General features: G+C 39.1%; 1 protein-coding gene and 1 long non-coding RNA gene across 7 annotated transcripts in view; both read left to right on the plus strand.

Moving 5' to 3' along the window:
* Positions 1–13,156, plus strand: part of RBMS1 (RNA binding motif, single stranded interacting protein 1) — a 182,499-nt gene extending 169,343 nt beyond the window's left edge. For 3 of the 6 annotated variants that reach the window (XM_011991447.1, XM_011991443.1, XM_011991448.1), the window contains 8 exons: positions 277–326; positions 459–552; positions 3,037–3,084; positions 3,982–4,032; positions 6,707–6,817; positions 7,973–8,053; positions 9,643–9,727; positions 10,542–13,156. In XM_011991447.1, coding sequence (XP_011846837.1) covers positions 277–326; positions 459–552; positions 3,037–3,084; positions 3,982–4,032; positions 6,707–6,817; positions 7,973–8,053; positions 9,643–9,720 — 513 coding nt within the window. In that variant the 3' untranslated portion in view covers positions 9,721–9,727; positions 10,542–13,156. The remainder of the gene's footprint in view (positions 1–276; positions 327–458; positions 553–3,036; positions 3,085–3,981; positions 4,033–6,706; positions 6,818–7,972; positions 8,054–9,642; positions 9,728–10,541) is intronic. The other 3 variants (XM_011991470.1, XM_011991453.1, XM_011991460.1) reach the window with 1 other exon arrangement.
* A 232-nt stretch (positions 13,157–13,388) lies between these two features.
* Positions 13,389–18,901, plus strand: part of LOC105547775 — a 14,474-nt gene continuing 8,961 nt past the window's right edge. The window contains exon 1 of the long non-coding RNA XR_001007268.1: positions 13,389–13,564. This is a non-coding gene — a long non-coding RNA (uncharacterized LOC105547775). The remainder of the gene's footprint in view (positions 13,565–18,901) is intronic.

Here is an 18,901-nt window from a genome sequence, read left to right on the forward strand (position 1 = left end):
CTCCCAATTTTAACAAATGCTATTAGATTCTAAGTACAAATTCCACCCCCCACTTTTTTTAAGAGACAGGGGTCTCCTTCTGTTGCCCAGGCTGGAGTGCAGTGATGTAATCATAGCTAACTACAGCCTCCAACTCCTGGGCTTCAAGGGATCTTACCACCTCAGCATCCCCAGCAGCTGAGACTACAGGCACACACCACCACACCTGGCTAGAAATAGAATTTTTAATTCATGCCTTTCTAGGTAAATGTTCATATTTCTTTCTCTTTCCCGTAGGCTGGAATGACACTTACTTACGACCCAACTACAGCTGCTATACAGAACGGGTATGTCATTAAGATAAATCCATAATGGCTTGAGGGAAAATGAAAATGTGAAGGTGGAAAATATTAGACATTTGTTCCATGAATTATTCTATTTAAAGGATTACTTAATAAAGGCTTTTGTGTTTGTTCTAGATTTTATCCTTCACCATACAGTATTGCTACAAACCGAATGATCACTCAAACTTCTATTACACCCTATATTGCATCTCCTGTATCTGCCTACCAGGTTTGTACCTCTAGGATTCGTCAGCAGTATAACCACTTGTGGACCATGAATCTCTGCTACATTTTTATGTGTCTTAAAATTTTGAGCATTTATGAAATTTGAGTCAAATATTATGCAGCCCAATGTAGTATGAGCTGCTTTGTATTTGGCAGGGTGATTTATTATGTATAGGAGAATGTAAAGCAAAGGAAAATGGTTGTCAGTGGTCAGTCCTTGGAATCACAGCATTTTGGAATTGGAATGAACCCAAACACTTCCTTCACCAAGGAGCCCTGCTTTTGGACACCATGTTTCCCAAAAATGGAAAGTTAAGATAATTGCCATTAGATGTAATACAAAGTAGGTATGTACCCTTGCTTTTGTTTATTCGTCAGCAGGAACTGATAAAAGAACAAGTAAACATGGTAATACACAAAGATGTGTCTCTAGTAGGTAGCATTAAGTGAGCAATGCAGCTGACATTTGAGGCAAAAATATAAAAGCAAAAAGGGGACTTCCTGTTTGGATTATTACATGGGAGGCTTTACCTTAAAAGAAATTCCCAACTTAGAAACAAAAACTCTTGAAGTGCCTTGTATTTCAAGATTTGATTTGATTTCATTTGAATGCAAAGGTAGCTCCTGTCCGCCATGAAGCCAGTAGTGTACATGCATTTCTCCTCCTGTGTCAGAAAACCTCTAACAGGGTTACTGCCTGGGCCCAAGATAGGAACCTTATAATGGAGTTCAATTGCAGACATGTGGGAGCAGAGTTTCCTTTTGTTGACCGTCGGGGTCCTGTGTGACTAAATTTTTGTGTATTATTGATTTTAAAACAATTAGATGTTGTAGTCCTAATTTCTGGGGTTAGGGGACTACAATATGTAATCTAATAGTTGTGTTATTTTAACTTCTATAAGCCTCAGTTTCCTCATCTTTAAAATGGGGATAATAATAGTTTCTATCTCATAGTCTTGAGAGAATTATAAAAACCAAATGAGACTGTATAAAGAGCCCAGCCGAGGACCTCGCATATCATTATCACTCAGTTAATGTTAGCTATGATTATTATTAATATGCAGGATTAGGTGGCTGATAATAAGGGTATATTAGTTATACTTTTAAATAATGAATTGGCCAAAATAAGCAATGTCATATAACTAATTCTGTCTAAAAACATAAAAATGGTTTTGAATAATGGAAGTAATTAGGTGCACTAAAACTGAAGGTTGACATTATCATGCACTAAAACTGAAGGTTGACATTATCATTCACAGTCTCCTAAGCTTCTAAGCTCTTACAGCCTGCTTTCCCTGAGTTATCACTCATTTTCTTTTCTTCTCTCTTGGTTCTTATGTTACTTATTCTGATGCTTCATTCTGCTGGGTGTAGTATTGCCTAATTTAATGCCTCTTTAGTTGTTTTGGATTTAGGATTCCTATCCTTTCCTTGACTGTATAAGACTCGGTGAGATCTGCTCTAGTGCACTTCCCTAATAAACAATTCCTGTGCCTGGTATGAAAAGGTAGTCTTTCTTAACTGTCTGAACTTGGAAACCTCTGTCATTTATATGTTACTAAAAATAGGGGCAAGTGTAAGTTATTCTTAGGCAAATGAAAGATTATAAGTATTAATTTGAATTTATGTTGCTATAGATATTACAGCTATTAACACATTTCTCCAACACCTCTTTTTCCCTCTTTAATATAAAACCAGTGTGCATTTTGGCCACAGAACCATTTTGTACAATAAAAATTAGGAGATCAGTGTCAGTAATAGATTTGATATAGCTAACTGGAAACAACATATTTCAAAGGCCTTATTTCCTCTCCTGGGCATTCTGTATTTCTGTAAGATATATAGGAATTGCATTGCATTGCCTGACACTCAGTGCCATAGCCTTTAAGACTGATTTTTAACTCCATAAGTTCAGGGCCTAGTAGGGTCAGTGGATGAGCTTTAAGTCGTCTGTGACTCCTTAAGTTGTTTGCAAAATGTTGCTTGTGTATGTGCAATTAAGTGGGGAAAAATGTTCTATTTCCCTAATTAGGTTTTCAGAGGGCTCCATGACCCTAAAGAGGTTAAGAACCAATAGTAAAGAGTTTGCAAAACATTATTATTCCCATTTTATAATTAGAAAATTGAGGAATAGAAATTGACAGCAGCTGATTTGCTGCTTAAGAAAGAAAATTAGATGTCATACCTCCCTAATCCTGTAATGCTATAAGCTATTAGATTATTAAGACCACTGAAGCATATAAAAAATGGGGGCATCTGGCCCAAATTAGGGTCTGTAGGGAGTTGTTTGCCTTCCCATCATATATCCAGTGAGGGCCCTGCACTCGTGTTGGAGTGGGCCTTTCTCCACTAAACCACCATAAGCTTATGCAATTGGATTTGAGAAATTGGCAGCTGCAAGAAACCACCAACCCCAATGGGGAAAGGCTACAGTCCAGATAACTGAAATGTTAACAAGGCAGAAGCACTTAACTTTGGTCTGCCTTAGGTGGCAAAGGAAACCAGAGAAAACAAGTATCGGGGCTCTGCTATCAAGGTAAATCACAATACATTCTTCCCCCATGACTCTTCCCCATATCCTCTCTGTTGAACCTCTGAAGTTAACAATAGGGGGAAAAAATGCAGGAGGGTTTTGTTGTTAAGAATTGGAAACTGGAACTTATTATAAAATTACATAGACTCTGGAAAGCTCTGGGCATCAAGAAATGGGCTGATATGTTTTTGAGTGGCAGACTACACATGCTTTCTTCCCTGCCACAAAACCTGACTCTCACATCTTTATTTCTCAATTCAGAGGGTCTACTGCGTGGGTGCCCATTTGACTGTAGATGTCAAAATCTAGTTACTGAAGTTTAATTTCCTTAATCTGAATTTCAGATTTTTATTTTCTGCACTAACTAGAAATTGTTGACCACTATACAAGATTTCTAAAACTAATGTCCTAGGTATCAAAGAGAAATTGAATTTCGTTATTTGTATTAAATAAGCACATACTTTAAGGGTTAACTTCTAATAAGATGTGCTGGAATTAATTGTCATTCATGTGTAATTCTAAAGCACCTAGTTCATACCTTGATTGTTAACACTTTTCACTCTTTATTTGAGTTGTTTCTGTGTTTATCTCCCTTGCATAGATAGTACATTTCTTGGGGGTGGGGCCCATGTCTTTTTCGCCTTTTTCTCTTTGTTGCCTGATACTCAACAATTACTTCTTGAGTGGGCAAATAGAAATTGTTTCTGAATAATCATTTCATCCTATTCAGAGTGACCAGTTTGCCAAGAATTCTAACTGCCTTAATCTTTTTAATCATTGATAGTATTGTTTCCTTGTTTTCTTTCTGTAGATTTTTAACATGATTAAAAAGAGTTCTAAAGAAATAGGTAAGCTTTACAATGAAAATCAATATTTCTTTCAAAATCCTCCCTTTTCTAGGTGCAAAGTCCTTCTTGGATGCAACCTCAACCATATATTCTACAGCACCCTGTAAGTTTTTCATCTTAATGACTTTGTATTTTACAAGTAAGTTATGTGTATATTCTCTCTGGGTTAAAACCATTTGCCAAGGGTAGTATAGGATTTGGGAAATTTTAAACATGGAATACGAGAGTGTACAAATTCATTATAAAACTTCTTCTCATCCTTGTCGTAAAACAACTTGGTAGAAGATTATTAAGTTAAATTTTCTATAAGAACTTAAAATGTATCATATTTGAGGCAGGGCACCATTTTCTTATTCATACCAGCTCTTTAGAGATCATTCAGTTGAGAGGCTACATTTTTAATAGTACTTGGGATAAAACTGCTCTCATTTTTTACATTCTGTTTAATGCAGATATAAAGTTCAAAACCAAGATAAGATTTTCATCAGTGTTACTTAGCCTTTCCATGGAGATTATAAATACTAAAGCGGTAGCACATTATTTGGTAAATAACAAATGTGATTTCTTAATCACGTGAGCATTCATATATATCACTTTTTTTATTGAGTGAGTTATACTTTACCTTATTATATAGAGTATTTCATGTGATTTTCAAAGACACATAAGATCTAGTTTGTGGAATATCTAGTTTGTGGAAGAAGGGTTTGAAAATTGAAAAATACATGTGGAGAACAAATTTACAATAAGGCTAAGGATGTCCAACACAGTTACCTGCATGCTCACATGAGAAAATCACAAATTTGGCTCTAAGCTTTCTAGTAACTGATGCAAAATGGGAATCCTGGTAAGCAATATGGTTCACAATATGTGTAAAATAAAAACAGATTTGGTTGCTTAGAAAAAGAACTCTATTCTTGGCCTTATGTTCAGACAGCAATTTGTCTTGGGATACCTTTTAAAGTGGATACTGCAACGTAAGACCATGTGTATGAAATAGCAATCCAGGGATAACAGGTTCTGAATGAGAAATTGCTGAGATGACTTTTAAGAAGCAGATAAAGCATGTTTAGGTGATGACATAGGAGAGGCGCTTTCTGATATATGTATATGTTTTGTGTGATATATGCACATACATATAGATCTATACATGTGCATATACATAGACACATCTTCAAACCCACACTTACCTGTACATGTGTACATAATATACATGCACTGATCCACACATGCCCGTAGCAATCTATATCCCTGATGCTCCATGCTACCCTATTTTGGAATGCTTGGAAATCAATCTACTTTGAGTTTGAGGACTTCCTATTACAGATGGTGCCAATGAATGAGAAAAAAGAGCAGGAAGCTCCTCCACCGTCTTCTAGGCTTCTGAGTCATTTCCGTGTTACCACATGCTTTTTGATGATGCATGTTAAAAAAAAAAAAATGTAACAGAATGTATTAAGGACAAACATTATCTCTGACCCACATCTATATCTTTTTTTCTTTTTGGCAACATTTGAGAAAAAGACTGCACATATCTGAGCTTAACATCTTTGAGGAGACATTAGGAATGTACGCAGAAGGTTGCTATCTGAGGATTCATTACCTTTCCCCACCCAGCTTTAAACTGCCTGATTTAAATCAGAATTAAAGTGCCTGTACACCTAAATCTGTCCTAGATTGTCTATCTAATTATCAATAAATAACAGTTGTATTTAAGGGATGCCAGGTACAGTGATACCAAAACATATGTTAGTAGTTACAGAGCATGTCAGAATACTTGCATTCTCAGATAATGAGGTGACTGCAAAAAGTCCAAAAATAAAGAGTTCATTAAATTTTGGTTTATACAATCAGTGTAACCATTTAAAAAATGATAATAATGATAGTTTTTCAGTAAGCTAGGTGAATGGTTAGAATAGAATGCTAAGTTAAGAGCAAAAACCTAGGATATGAAATTGTTGATGCACTCTAATTGAACCTGTACAGAAACACACAGAGGCTAGGATCTGGCAGTAGTAACCTGACATTGCTAACAGTGGTTGTATTAGACTGGCTGAGTTAGAAGCGATTTTTTTCCCTCCTATTTTCTTGAATATATTTAATGTGATTTTAATGACCAACATTTTTTCAAATGAAATAAAAGATTCTGGACTCAGATTATTATTCATATCTTAATTGTCTTCCCTCCCAGGCACCAAAGTGTAACTTAAAGTTCTGAGAAACACTGAGTGAATGAAGAAATGTACTCTCAATCCTAACAACCTGATGTTGAACCAAACGATTATCTGGATAGAACATTATTAAACAAAATACTGTACTGATCTTATTAAATATAATACATTGTTTTGTGACTGGAGAAAACATCAACTGCCTTTTTTTCCAGTTTTTTTTTTTTTAAGAAAGCATTTTGTAACCCTAGACAGGCAGTGATAATCAGTTTGTTTTTCCTATGATAGCTCCTCCTGCTGGACTAGCTTGCTTCCAGTTACAGGAAGTGAAGGGAAAGGGAGGGAAAGGAGGGACCAGTGGCTTTAATACAGGGATTGTTGTGAAGTGAATGCCAAGATATCATTTCCCCTAATGCTCTTACAAAACTCTCAGGAAGAGCAATTTAGAAGATTTTTAGGAAACTGTTTATGATGCCATTTGCAAGATTGAGGGAGCTTGTTTTTGCTTCACATTCTTAAACAAACTAAGGTATTTCCTTTGCAAAAGGTAATTACAGGATCTTGACTCTTGCCTCAGTTTGTCTAATTTTGCTCTTGTCTCCAACTTCCCAGGGTGCCATGTTAACTCCCTCAATGGAGCACACCATGTCACTACAGCCCGCATCGATGATCAGCCCTCTGGCCCAGCAGATGAGTCATCTGTCACTAGGCAGCACTGGAACAGTAGGTGGCAAATTAGTATCATGTGTCTCTGTAAACAGAGGAGGGTAAATTAATGCAGCCTGTATCTTCCCTATCAAATGACAGGCTCTATGATAACAGATTATGTCTAATCCCCTCTCTTCCCTCCACATGACCTTCCATAAAGTAAATACTCAGCTATTTCTTGATTAATTGATGAACTGAAAGTCTATTCTCTGGGTATGTCTCCTTTACAAGAATATAGCACCCACACATGGCCACATCTAGCCTTTTATGACTATTGTCATTTATATAACTAGTACCACTGTCCCTGTGGCAGTGTCATGAAGCAAAAGACAAAGTAACAAAAGATGGTAAAAGCAGGAAATTATTTCTCGCTTATTTCTTCTTTTATGGAGTTTGGGAGCATTGAATCATGATCTTAATATTGAAATATTTCACCAAAGTCCAGGGGACTCCTTTGGGTAATAAGGTTGAGCTGGCACCAGATCAGCTTCCAGGTTTGATGCTTAGCATTTTGCTGGTAAGATGGCTAAAGGATTTTAATTTAGCCTGTATTCTGTAGTGGCTTAAAAGAACAAAGGGTGGTGCGTTTTCCCCTCATATATTCAAAACCCACAGCCATTTCTTGTGAAGGCTAAGCCAGGGCCACACATATCCAATGAGATTGACTAGAAATTTCTCCTGCCTTTGGGAAAGAATGACTGTCAGTGTCAGAAAAGCCGGGCTTTGCTGCCTAATGCAGTGACCTGTTAGAGGTCTAATAAGTCATTTACCCCTGTGGATGGGCTCCACCTGTAGAAACAATACTAGGTACTAGTTTAGGGGGCTGCTAGAAAATAATGAGGTCCTTTGAGGAGAGATCTTCTAAAATCACACATTAATGATACTGAATTCTTGAGAGACAAACTTTTTTATCTTCACCCATGATAAACTTTTTTATCTTTGTTAGCAAATCCAAAGAAATGTGGAATTTTTAGTTCAGCAGATTCAAAAAGTAGAAAACAGTTTGCCTTCCATATGACATATTTATATGCACTATTTAAGCTTTGAGGTAGCCCATTTAAATTTCTTCTTTGAGATTTCCAAATACATTATATCCATCTCACAATTCCCCTAAGTACTCCAAATTTTGCAGTTTACCATTGCCCATTCTGATCTCATTCTTCTTTCTAGTACATGCCTGCAACATCAGCTATGCAAGGAGCCTACTTGCCACAGTATGCACACATGCAGACGACAGCGGTTCCTGTTGAGGTTGGTAGAGACCATCCAGTCACCATTCTGGCTATAAGTTGTTTCAGAAATGGGTAAATTAAATAGAACTCAGAAAAATCTACCAGACGTCAAATATTTGGATAAAGAATTGCGTTTAGCCAGATGTGGTAGATCATGCCTGTAAGTCCAACATTTTGGAAGGCTGAGGAGGGAGGATTGCTTGTGATCAGGAGTTAGAGACTAGCCTGGGCAACACAGCAAGATCCCATCTCTACAAAAAATAAAATTGTTTTAAAATTGGCCAGACATGGTGGCATGGACCTGTAGTCCCAGCTACTCAGGAGTATGAGGCAGAAAGAAACCTTGAGCCCTGGAGTTCGCGACTGCAGTGAGCTATGATCATGACAAATTAGGGTAACAACATCCAGGCCACACCTCTAAGACTCCCAGAAATATTTTCTAAGCTTATAGTGTCTTTCATACCCATCGGAGGTTCTGTCTTGTCTCTTAGAAAATGATACTACAGACACAATAAGATAAATCTGGAGTTTGCAGTCCCAGTACTAAAGATCATATCCATGATAATTAATAATGATGAAAAGAAATCAGTTGTAGTTAAGAAACTTAGTGCAAAAGAGAAAGCTGTTTTGAAACTGCTCCAGGGATGAAGAAGAAACCATACCTGTTTTTACAGAGGCTGTTAGTATGGCTAGATAACTGTTCTTGTTATGGAAGATACTGATATGGAAGAAAGAAGTCTAGCATTTAAATTATGGTTAAAGAGAAAAACGTAGCATTTTCCTGCTAAATATCCTTAAAATTTCAAGGAAATGTATCAATCCAGTTGATCTTGCCCATTAGGCAGATCCCAAAGGTTCCAGTTCCGGGAAAGGATCGTAGGACTCTGGCCTGTTGGTGGAGGTGGTGGTGGTGGTAGTGGTGGTGATAGTAGTAGCAGTAGTAGTAGTAGTAGTAGCAGTAGTTGTTGGAGGTGGTGGTAGTAGTATTTTACTTCTGTTTGTGCAGTTACTGACAACCACAATTACCAGAGCCTACAATTCCTTATCTTCAGTCTGAAACCCAAAAAGAAATCTGAAAATAAAAATTATCTTTGTAACTACTTTAGCATAAAACCTGACCTATCGCAAAACCCAACTTGAACTGAGATGAGACAAAATCTTGATCCCACTTAACTGTGCTGCTTCATTCATGGCTTCCAATGTAGAACTATTAATATGTTTGCTTATGAGGTGCTGCCCTAGACCCTACTGGAGGCATTATGTGATATACAGCATATGCATACCACATTTCAGATTATAAAATCTGAAAATACTGAATTCCAAATCACATCTGTCCCCAGGGGATAAAAGGGTAAGAGATTTGTTTGATACACTGTAGCTTGATAAAAATAGGAAAGTCATAAACATTTGGATGGGAGGTGCTTTAGGTCTATTAGACATGCCAGCTGCTTAGGGAAATGATTAACCTTGAAAGCTCTGCATGATGTGAAGAAATTTACTTTAAAGAGTAACTGTTTTTAAGGTACTATTGGATTCAGTCAGGCCTAAGTAGCAGAACTGAGGTTTTTTCACTAACGTGTCTCATCCATTCTGCCTTGTTTGTTGTAGGAGGCAAGTGGTCAACAGCAGGTGGCTGTGGAGACATCTAATGACCATTCTCCGTATACCTTTCAACCCAATAAGTAACTGTGAGGTATGAGGGAACGGTCTCCGTAACTGGGGGGCTCAAGCTATGGGGCTTTTTTTTAAATCAAAATGGTGATTGAGATAACTCAGATTTTATCATGCTGCTTTAATCATGGCCCAGGCATCCAGTCTTGTTGAAATATTACAATCAGTGATTTTATGAATTTAAGATTAATCATTTTGTCTAAAAAGAATACTTTATACTGAAGCCAAATGTATAACTACTCTCCCCACTAAAAAGAAAAAAATAAAAATCTGTAACATCAGAGAACACCAACTACCAAAATTGTCCTATAATACAAGTATCCTATATTACTTTAATACTCAGAAACCAGAGGACCCATAGCATAAGATGTTGCTTAATCTAGCATTACAAGTTTAGCAACATCTTGATTATGAATTTAGATAAATGTCAATATCCTTAGATTGAAAGATTGTATTTCCAGCTCTTACTTGAACCACAAATTTCAAAACTTTTCACTTTACCATGCAGACTGTAATAAAATAGCTGTGTAGAACTTAGAATACCCTGGTTTCTGGATTGCCCTGGTGATAATAGTATTTTTGATTTCATAAAGTCACTCTTTAGAAACCCACATGAATTTGGCTCTAAATTAAATAAAGTATTTTGCAAGTCCTGGATGTGACAGGCATTGAAAGTAACCATCAGTTCCAGAGTTTGCATTTATCAGTCTACCACCAGTGAGGAGCATAGCCTTTTTCAAACACGTATCTCTTTAAAGCAAGAAACAGATTACAAAGCTCTGTAGTGTATCACACCAAATCTACAAAAGCATTTGTCTTTTATTTTTCTCTTCCAGATGTATAGAAAGGTGTTCTTACATGAAGAAGGGTGTGAAGGCTGAACAATCATGGATTTTTCTGATCAATTGTGCTTTAGGAAATTATTGACAGTTTTGCACAGGTTCTTGAAAACGTTATTTATAATGAAATCAACTAAAACTATTTTTGCTATAAGTTCTATAAGGTGCATAAAACCCTTAAATTCATCTAGTAGCTGTTCCCCCGAACAGGTTTATTTTAGTAAAAAAACAAAAACAAAAAACAAAAACAAAAGATTTTTATCAAATGTTATGATGCAAAAAAAAAAAAGAAAAAAGAAAAAAAAAAAAAGAAAACTTCAATTTTCTGGGTATGCACAAAGACCATGAAGACTTATCCAAGTGCATGACCGGATTTTTGTGGTTTTGTTCATTTTGTGTTTAATTTGTGTTTTTTTTTTTCCAGCTGTATGAAATGGGCTTTCTGAAGTTTAAATAGTCCGACTTCACCCATGGTGTTCTGTGCTTGCAGTGCGAGTGTTGCTGTAATTCAGTGTTGCCGTCAGTGTCTCTTTTCTTAGCTTTCTGTCTTTCTTTCAACGTAGTGTGAAGTGTCTTATCCTTTTCTATGAATTCCAATTTGCCTTAACTCTTTTGATGCTGTAGCTGTTTCAGTAAAAGTTAGTTCAAACTAATGATGTAGAATGCTTTGACCAAATGAGCTGGTCTATTATGCCTTGTAAAACAGCAGCATAGGGCTTTTAAAAGGTAGTCAATAAAAGTTGCTGAAATTTTGGCTTTTTTAAATATGTAGTAGGTGTTTTTAATGATTTTTCACATAATGTGTAAGGTAGTGAAATGCAAGAAGGGAAAAATGTTTTGTGTGAAACACATTTTCTGACTGGGGAACTTTTATTAGGGTAAATTGTTTGTAAGGCTGTATGCCAACAGTTTCCTCTGATAGTTTGACTGATTTAGGATATCTGCTGTATGATGCAATGTAAAGTCTTTTTTGCCTTTTTTCAGGAAAAAAAAAAAACTAACTTGATGTACTAGATTTAGTGTAGGTAGTGTTGGGGTTGGGGACGGGGGGTGGGGGAGGGGAGTCACTGAATGTTTTGTCCTTCCTTTATACTAATGATAGTGCTTTAGAATGAGAATTATGCCTGAAATCTGGCAAACCGAAACATGTTGCTATTGCAACCAAGTGGCAAAAGCTAAAAGTAAGGATTTATCTTCAAACATAAGCTGAGATACGAATAGAAGCAAAACGATTGGCTACTAGCTCTCTCTCTCTCTCTCTATTAGGTAAATTTGAAAAATAAAAATGACTTGGCACTTTTAAAGGTAACTTCACCAAAGACCGAAGAGCCAGTAACCAGTAGCTCCAACTTGTCTCAGCATCACATCTTCTGTGCTCTTTATTTTTGCCGGACCAGTTTGCGGTTAGGAGAATGTGCCTTTTTTGTACCTTTGCATTTAGGTTTTATAATTTTAATTGATGTATGGACACACACAAACAAAAAAGCATGAAGGAAGATTTGGATCCAAGCAGTGCCACACTTTACGTCATCACTACAAGTGTTCAAGTGTAAAGAAAACCAATTTTGAAACTATGAAATTCCTGATTCATAAATACACAGTTATTTCTACTTTAGTACATATAAGATAATTCACTGTTATTAAAGCTCTTTTATTAAGGCAATTGCATATGTTTTAAAAGCAATGGTAAATTAAGTTGTCTTCCAAAACTGTGTACTTGTCTGGTCAGCTGTGTATGATCAGTTATCTACCTCAGAGTCTATTTTCTTTTGTGCTGGGACAGGTTGCTGGCCCTCCCTGTTTCCACAGACCAAATCCTCCTAGCTCAGGAGCTAGGGCTAAGCAGTTGTTTCTTTCAAGTATTTTTTAGTTCTTAAATTTTATGCTTGTATTTGATGATAGATGTCAGTGACATTTCATAGTTTCAAAAGTCCTTGCTGCTCTGAGAAGTGTAGATTCTAGTGAAAATTACATAGTCATAAGAGAAATGTGTTTTTGTTTTTGTTTTTGTTTCATTTTTTTAAAGTTGTGGTATTATTGGTTCTATGCTCCCTGGAATATTACTGCTTTGTGAAAGTCCAGACTGAACGCAGCACCCTCTGTGTACCTAGTACAGTTATAAACCTGGGTCTCTCACTACTTGATATTTTTGCATTAGTTAAGACAGAAATTTGATAGCTCGGTTAGAGGGGAGGGGAAATCTGCTGCTAGAAATGTCTGAACTAAGTGCCATACTCGTCTGGGTAAGATTTGGGAAACATAACCTCTGTACATAAAAAAAGATCAGTTAAACATCACATAGTAGACAGCCATTAAATTATAAAAAAAATTAATTTATGAAGAAAGACCTTTTGTACAGATTGAAAAAAAAAGATTTTCATAGAGATATCTATATGATCAAGAGAGTTAATTTTTTATTTTTGTTTTACTAGTGCCACAGACTTGCCAGTGGTAACTTATTTGTCCGGTTCAAGATAACTCTGTAGTTTTCTTTCCTAGGACTTGTTGTTAAACGCCAAAAGACATTTTTGAACTGTACATTTGATCAGATTGTTAGCTTTTCTGTTTTATTTCTTTTGAGAACCTTTGAATAAAAAACATCTGAAATTTTATTTTTCCTGTCAATTTTTTTAAGTAGATTAAGTATATCAGAATTTCGTTTCATTTCTGATCTCTTTCTTCAGCTCAGTAGATTAGTTTGAAAGTGAGTTGAAAGTTATGTCAGATTCAATATATCCTCAAAATACATTTCCTTGAAAAGAATTGGAAAAACCATTCCAACCCCCTTTTGCTGGTTATTTAAATCTGTGTGATGACCAGAGACGTCAACCGTCAACTCAGCACGTCAACGGTCCGCCCGGCAAATATCCATCCCAAAATACACCTCTAGTGGTCTGTTCTTAAAGACCAAAGAACCAGACCCTTTTTCTTCCTCCTTTCTTGCTGCTACCCCTCAACTATTTCATTGCTTGTCAATGCTCAGCAAGGAAGACTGCCTAGCAGCAGCCCTCCCACCTGTGGTAAGGAAGCATGTGGGCAAGAACCTCGGGATGATCTTATCTATGCGTTTATGACCACGGTCCTCTTTCAGAGCTACTTGTTCAGCTGTTCCCGATTGGAGGCTCCCATGCAGCATTCACGGAGGAGCAAGAACTCCTCTTTCCCTCACTTGACTGCTTTATAGGAGGCACTTAATATGCAAAATAGGCTCCTTCTGCCCAAAGTGGAGTAAATGTTTTAGTGTGGTGGTTCAGTATTTATTTCCTGGTGTCCAGTGGCTCTGTCATGGTGATAAAAAGAGTGGACAAGGAAAACATGCAGTCCAACTCCATTTCTGGGTGCCTCCCCTGCCATCTGGATGGTGTGTGGGGTGAGTTAGATAAGGGAGGGGTCAGCACCTAACTTGCCGGAGCCAAGAAAGCGCTGGTACTTGATGGCTGTTTTGAGAGAAGGAAACTCATTCCCTCTGATGCTAACTGGTGCTTCTGAGAGCAAGATGTCAGGGAGGAGAGAAGCATGGCCTCTTGAGACAAACCCAGGCTGCTAAGAATGTAAGCTCTGGTCTCACTTGGCGCTCCAGCCACACACCTAAGTGGCCCTTCCTATGACCAAAGGTAAGAAAGAAACGGAATTCAGGCTGCTGGGCACCTTCAATTTTGTTCACCTTATTTTTGTAGCTTCTCGCCGCTGAAGCCCGCAGCCCTCCGTCTGGCTGTGTTACGTACTGAAACTGGTAAACACTCAGGAGCACCAATCCACGGAAAAGGGAGGATCGAGCCAGCGATGGTGGTTCATAGTTACCGCTCCCATACAACTAGAGAGGTTGTGGCACCTTTGGGGATAAACCCCACCTAGCTGAAAGCTCTGAGACTGACGTGGAATTCTGGGGTTGGAGGAAAGAGGGTGTGGCTGATGCTCTGTGGTCTACGTATTCCCCCCCACCCCCGGAGTGGCTGGGATGAGGAAAGCCAGGGAGTGGAGGGGGAAGCCCCGTTTTCCACCCCACAGCCACACCTTTCATGGCCAGTGGCTCTAGGTTTGTCCGCTGGAGCTTAAATCCCACAAATACTGATTTAAAATTCACTAGGAAAAAGGCAGTGCCTCCCAGCCTGAGCCGGGGCTCAGTGAATGTTAAGATATGACTGATTATATCCTCATTCCATTAGGGTAGCCAAAAAGGAAAAGAGCCAGCGCCACTGGGACAAAGGTCACCGACCTCTCAACCGCCCTGCCGCTTCCACAAAAAGCCTGAGATGTCAAGTAGGTGGGGGAGGGAGGAGAGCCGGGAGCTCAGGGTTTGAGGAAGGCCAGGCAGTCTCTGCCCCTCGAATAGCAACGCGATGAGCTCAGCCCCCTCAGTCCAGGCCGAGAGCCAGATGGCGGTCACGTGGCCGCGGGGCGCCCCGGGTGCAGGGTCCTCCGCACAGCTGAGGGGTGCGCGCCGAGCTCCGCCGGGCGAAGGAATTCCAGCCCCGCGAAATGGCTCCAGAGAGTCTCCGGTGACTCGCTCGGGGGCTGCGGAGGGCAAGAGAGTGTGTGCGCTTGAGCCGCTAGAGGGAGGGCGTTTTGTTTCTCAGCCGTCAGACGCGAGCTCTGCAGGCCGGAAACCCAGCCCCGCGGCGGCCGACATCGGGAAGCCCCTGAGCTGAGGTTTAGCCTCTCGGGGCACACAGGCTGGGTCACAGGGGTCTTGAATTTGGGGTTCCTCCTCAGACTGGAGCGCAGGCTGTCGCCTGTGCTGGCAGCGCCCTCATTGTGAGCTTTGTTGGTCAGATGGGGAGTGACTGAAATGTGACTTTGAAGGTTCGGGGAAGCTGGGGGCGGCTAGGGAGGAAACCACGCGCCTTGCCACACCACGTGACTCGGCACGAGCAAGCGATGGCAGGTCTCTGGGCTGCTCAGAATTGAAAACGTGGCTTTGAATTAAATAATACGATTTTTTATGCGACTCTGAGAGACTTAAGATTTGATTTAGGCTATTCCAGTGCTCACACAAGACCCAGACCATAAACCAGACTGCAGGGATTGTCTATCCTCTAGTATCCTTGAAGCCACTTGCCCTACTTGAACACCTTGGGGGACCAGGTACTGCCTGCCTCACAAGGCATCAGGTATCTTTAGGGAACAGCTCTCAAACATATTTGCAGAGGAGTCCAAATTGTGACTTTGAAATTCCCAGTTACTGGCCCTAGTGCTGCCAACCAGGATGCCACAGAGTCAGTCAGTCATACTTCAAGTGTGGAAACGTGACTCCATGTTTCTGCTCTTCTGTGGGTTGAGCATTCCTTCCAGCTTTAACTCTTCCTCGTCAGCCCTGGTCACTCCACATCATCAACTCCCCTTCCAGATGTACCACAGTTGACTCAGGATAAAACCCAAAACCGGAGGGAGAACTTGGGGCTTCACCTGTCTCCTCTGCCCTGCCGGATCTTACTATTACAGATGAAATGGTTTCCTTTTTGACTTCTCAGACATACCACAATTCTTAGAACTTGTAGCCAGTGTAAATCCCTATGTTGCTTTATTTTTTAAATGACAGTGGTTATGCTAAAGACATGCAAGATAATATGAAGTCATTTTAAAATGAAGATATTTTAATGACATGGAAAATGCTTAGGATATAACGTGAATAAAAAGTGTTAGGAACAACTGTAGATACAGTATGATCAAAAGTATGAAATAAGTATAAAACCCAAGGAGAGGCTGGGCACAGTGGCTTATGCCTGTAATCTCAACACTGGGAAGCCAAGGCCAGAGGATTGAGTGAGACGAGCCTGGGCAATGTAGCAAGACTCACCTCTACAAAAAAATTTTAAAAATTAGCCTGGCGTGGTGGCACACACTTGTAGTCCTAGCCACTTGGGAGGCTCAGACAGGATTGCTTGAGCCCAGGAGTTTGAGGTTGCAGTGGCTGCTGTGTTCACGCCACTACACTGTAGCCTAGGTGACAGAGAGATAGAATGTCTCAAAAATAAATAACGAGGAGAAAGTACTTCAAAATGCTTATCAAGTGAGAGGATTATAGAAAGGTTGTATTTTCTCATTTATACTTCCCTGAATAATTTTTCCAGTTTTCAACAATGAAAACATTTTATGATCAAGAAAAAAAATTCTTAAAAAATGTTGTCACATTATCCTGAAATTATGCAAGTCGCTATGCTCATATTCCAACTAAACACATTTGATCGATTTTTTGTTGTTGTTGTTTAAAAGATAACTGCCCCAAGCATTGGCAGACACAAAGATGATGTGATGTGGTCCCAGTCCTCAAGGGACAATCTTAGAGACACAAGTCTATAAGTGACAATATTATAAGGAGAAGTAAGAAAAGATCTAAATAAAGAGCTGTAGGAGTTCTGTGAGGGGGCGAAGATAATGAAAACATCTCTCCTGAGATTCTCAGTATTTCCACATTTCCAACCAGTTCTTTTTTTACTGATCAGAATTCACTTGAGAGCAGCCATTTTCCTCACCGGTTCCTCTACCTTCTGAGAGATGAAATTGTCAGGCAGACAGACAAAGTCTTTTATAGTTCTGCCCTTGCCAGAATGAGACTTGGAGCAGATGTCCAAAGAGTTGACATTGCTGTCACTTCTGCTCTGAAAATACTAGAGTGTGTAAGAAGAAAGAACTGTCTAAAAAAAAAAAAAAAAAAAATCAAGCAGGGTGTCGGATACTTTCCAAGTAATGTCATTTTGACTTCTTTTACCCTTGGTCACATGTTCTCCACTCATCAGATTATGGATTTGCAAACACCTGTATCGTTTTCCCATGTCCTCCATATATCTTGAGAACTATTTGTTATTTTCTTCAGGGAAGCCTAGGCAGGAATGCCATTTTATCCACTTTGTAATTCATGTCTTTGACACATGTTCAAGACCATAAATATTGTTCCTGGCCTCCTAGCCAGGAACAACAATTTTTCCTAAGAAATACATGAAGGAACTTCCATTACTGTTATATTCTCCCTAACATTTAGTTCAATTTTATTGAGAAGATTTTGTATCCTTCAACTTAATTCTTCCAATGATCTGGAGTTTTTTGTTTGGTTTGGTTTTACAAACCTGTATTTTACCAAGATTTGAAGCAACTGTATAGGAAACACAATTAATTAGAAATGTAGAAATCTGGACTTGATACATTAACAGGGAAGAGACATAAGGAATACACAGAATGTAGCTCTATAGGCCAAACGTTCTCCACCATCACTACAGTTAAACTTCAATAATTATGTTTCCTGGCAACCAAGGTGAAAAGGGAGAAAAGAACATGCACCTGTAGCTCTTGCTGTCAAAAAGAATAAAGCCTGCCAGATTTTCTGGAGAAAGATAGTATTTACTAGCTTTGTACAGGGGCTGCTGCAAGGGGTACTGGGTGGTGTCCACCACATTTCTCCACCAATACAATGACAATTTCCCAAGCCTGTTCAGATAGAACCCATTCATAAAAGTCAAGGGCGGCACAGCAAGGCACTATTTCATGATAGTGATTCTGGTAGGCTATAGACTCATAATAGGTATTCTGAGTCTTGTCACATGTTCTTAAGTGATATACGTCATCCCTCTCACAGAGCCCATTGCAATGACTCTGAAGGACAAAACAGCTCTGCAACAGCAAAAATGTTCCATATCCTCCTTTTATTTCCACATTTGGCCCTTCACATGGGAAAAGAGATGCAGGCCACAAGTCCTCCTGCCACTTACTTGGCACTTCATGTTATACCTAAGACACCAACCAGTTTCTTCCATTCCACCCAAAGCAGCAGCTCAGAGGTGAGTCGCTGAGCTGGCTGATTTGGGCAGTCGCTGCCTCCTCTGGCCAGTGAGTTGGGAGGTAGGATGATGACCCTTTCCATTACCTAATACTGCAGCCTTCCTAGGGCTCTCACAAATCATAGTGCTTTTTTATTCTGCCATCAAAGGACCCTTGAGAGCCGAGGAGTGAGAATAGAGAGCCCCAGGGATGCAAGGCAGAGATAGCCCAGTGTGGCCCACCATAAACATAAAATTTCTGAAAATTCTCATGCTTTGTTCTAAATTCATGGGAATTTTGTTTACCACATAATGTCTATTTTTCCCAAAAGTGGGTATGCCATTTGATTAAATATATTTAAATTTTGAAACACAGAAGTTGCAAGTACAATATAAAGAACTTGTATCCTAATTTACCCAAGAGCAGATTACAGAACTAATGCTCCCTTACCTGCTAAAAACAAGGACATTCTCTTACATGACCACAACACAACCATCAAAGCAACACGGACTCATTACTACCAACTAAACCTCAGACCCCAGTCAAGTTTCACCAATTATTCCAGTAATGTTCTTTATTGCAAAAAGATTCAATTCAAAATCACA

The sequence above is a fragment of the Mandrillus leucophaeus genome, unplaced genomic scaffold, assembly GCF_000951045.1.
Source record: "Mandrillus leucophaeus isolate KB7577 unplaced genomic scaffold, Mleu.le_1.0 Scaffold110, whole genome shotgun sequence".
In the NCBI taxonomy this organism is placed as follows: Eukaryota; Metazoa; Chordata; class Mammalia; order Primates; family Cercopithecidae; genus Mandrillus; species Mandrillus leucophaeus.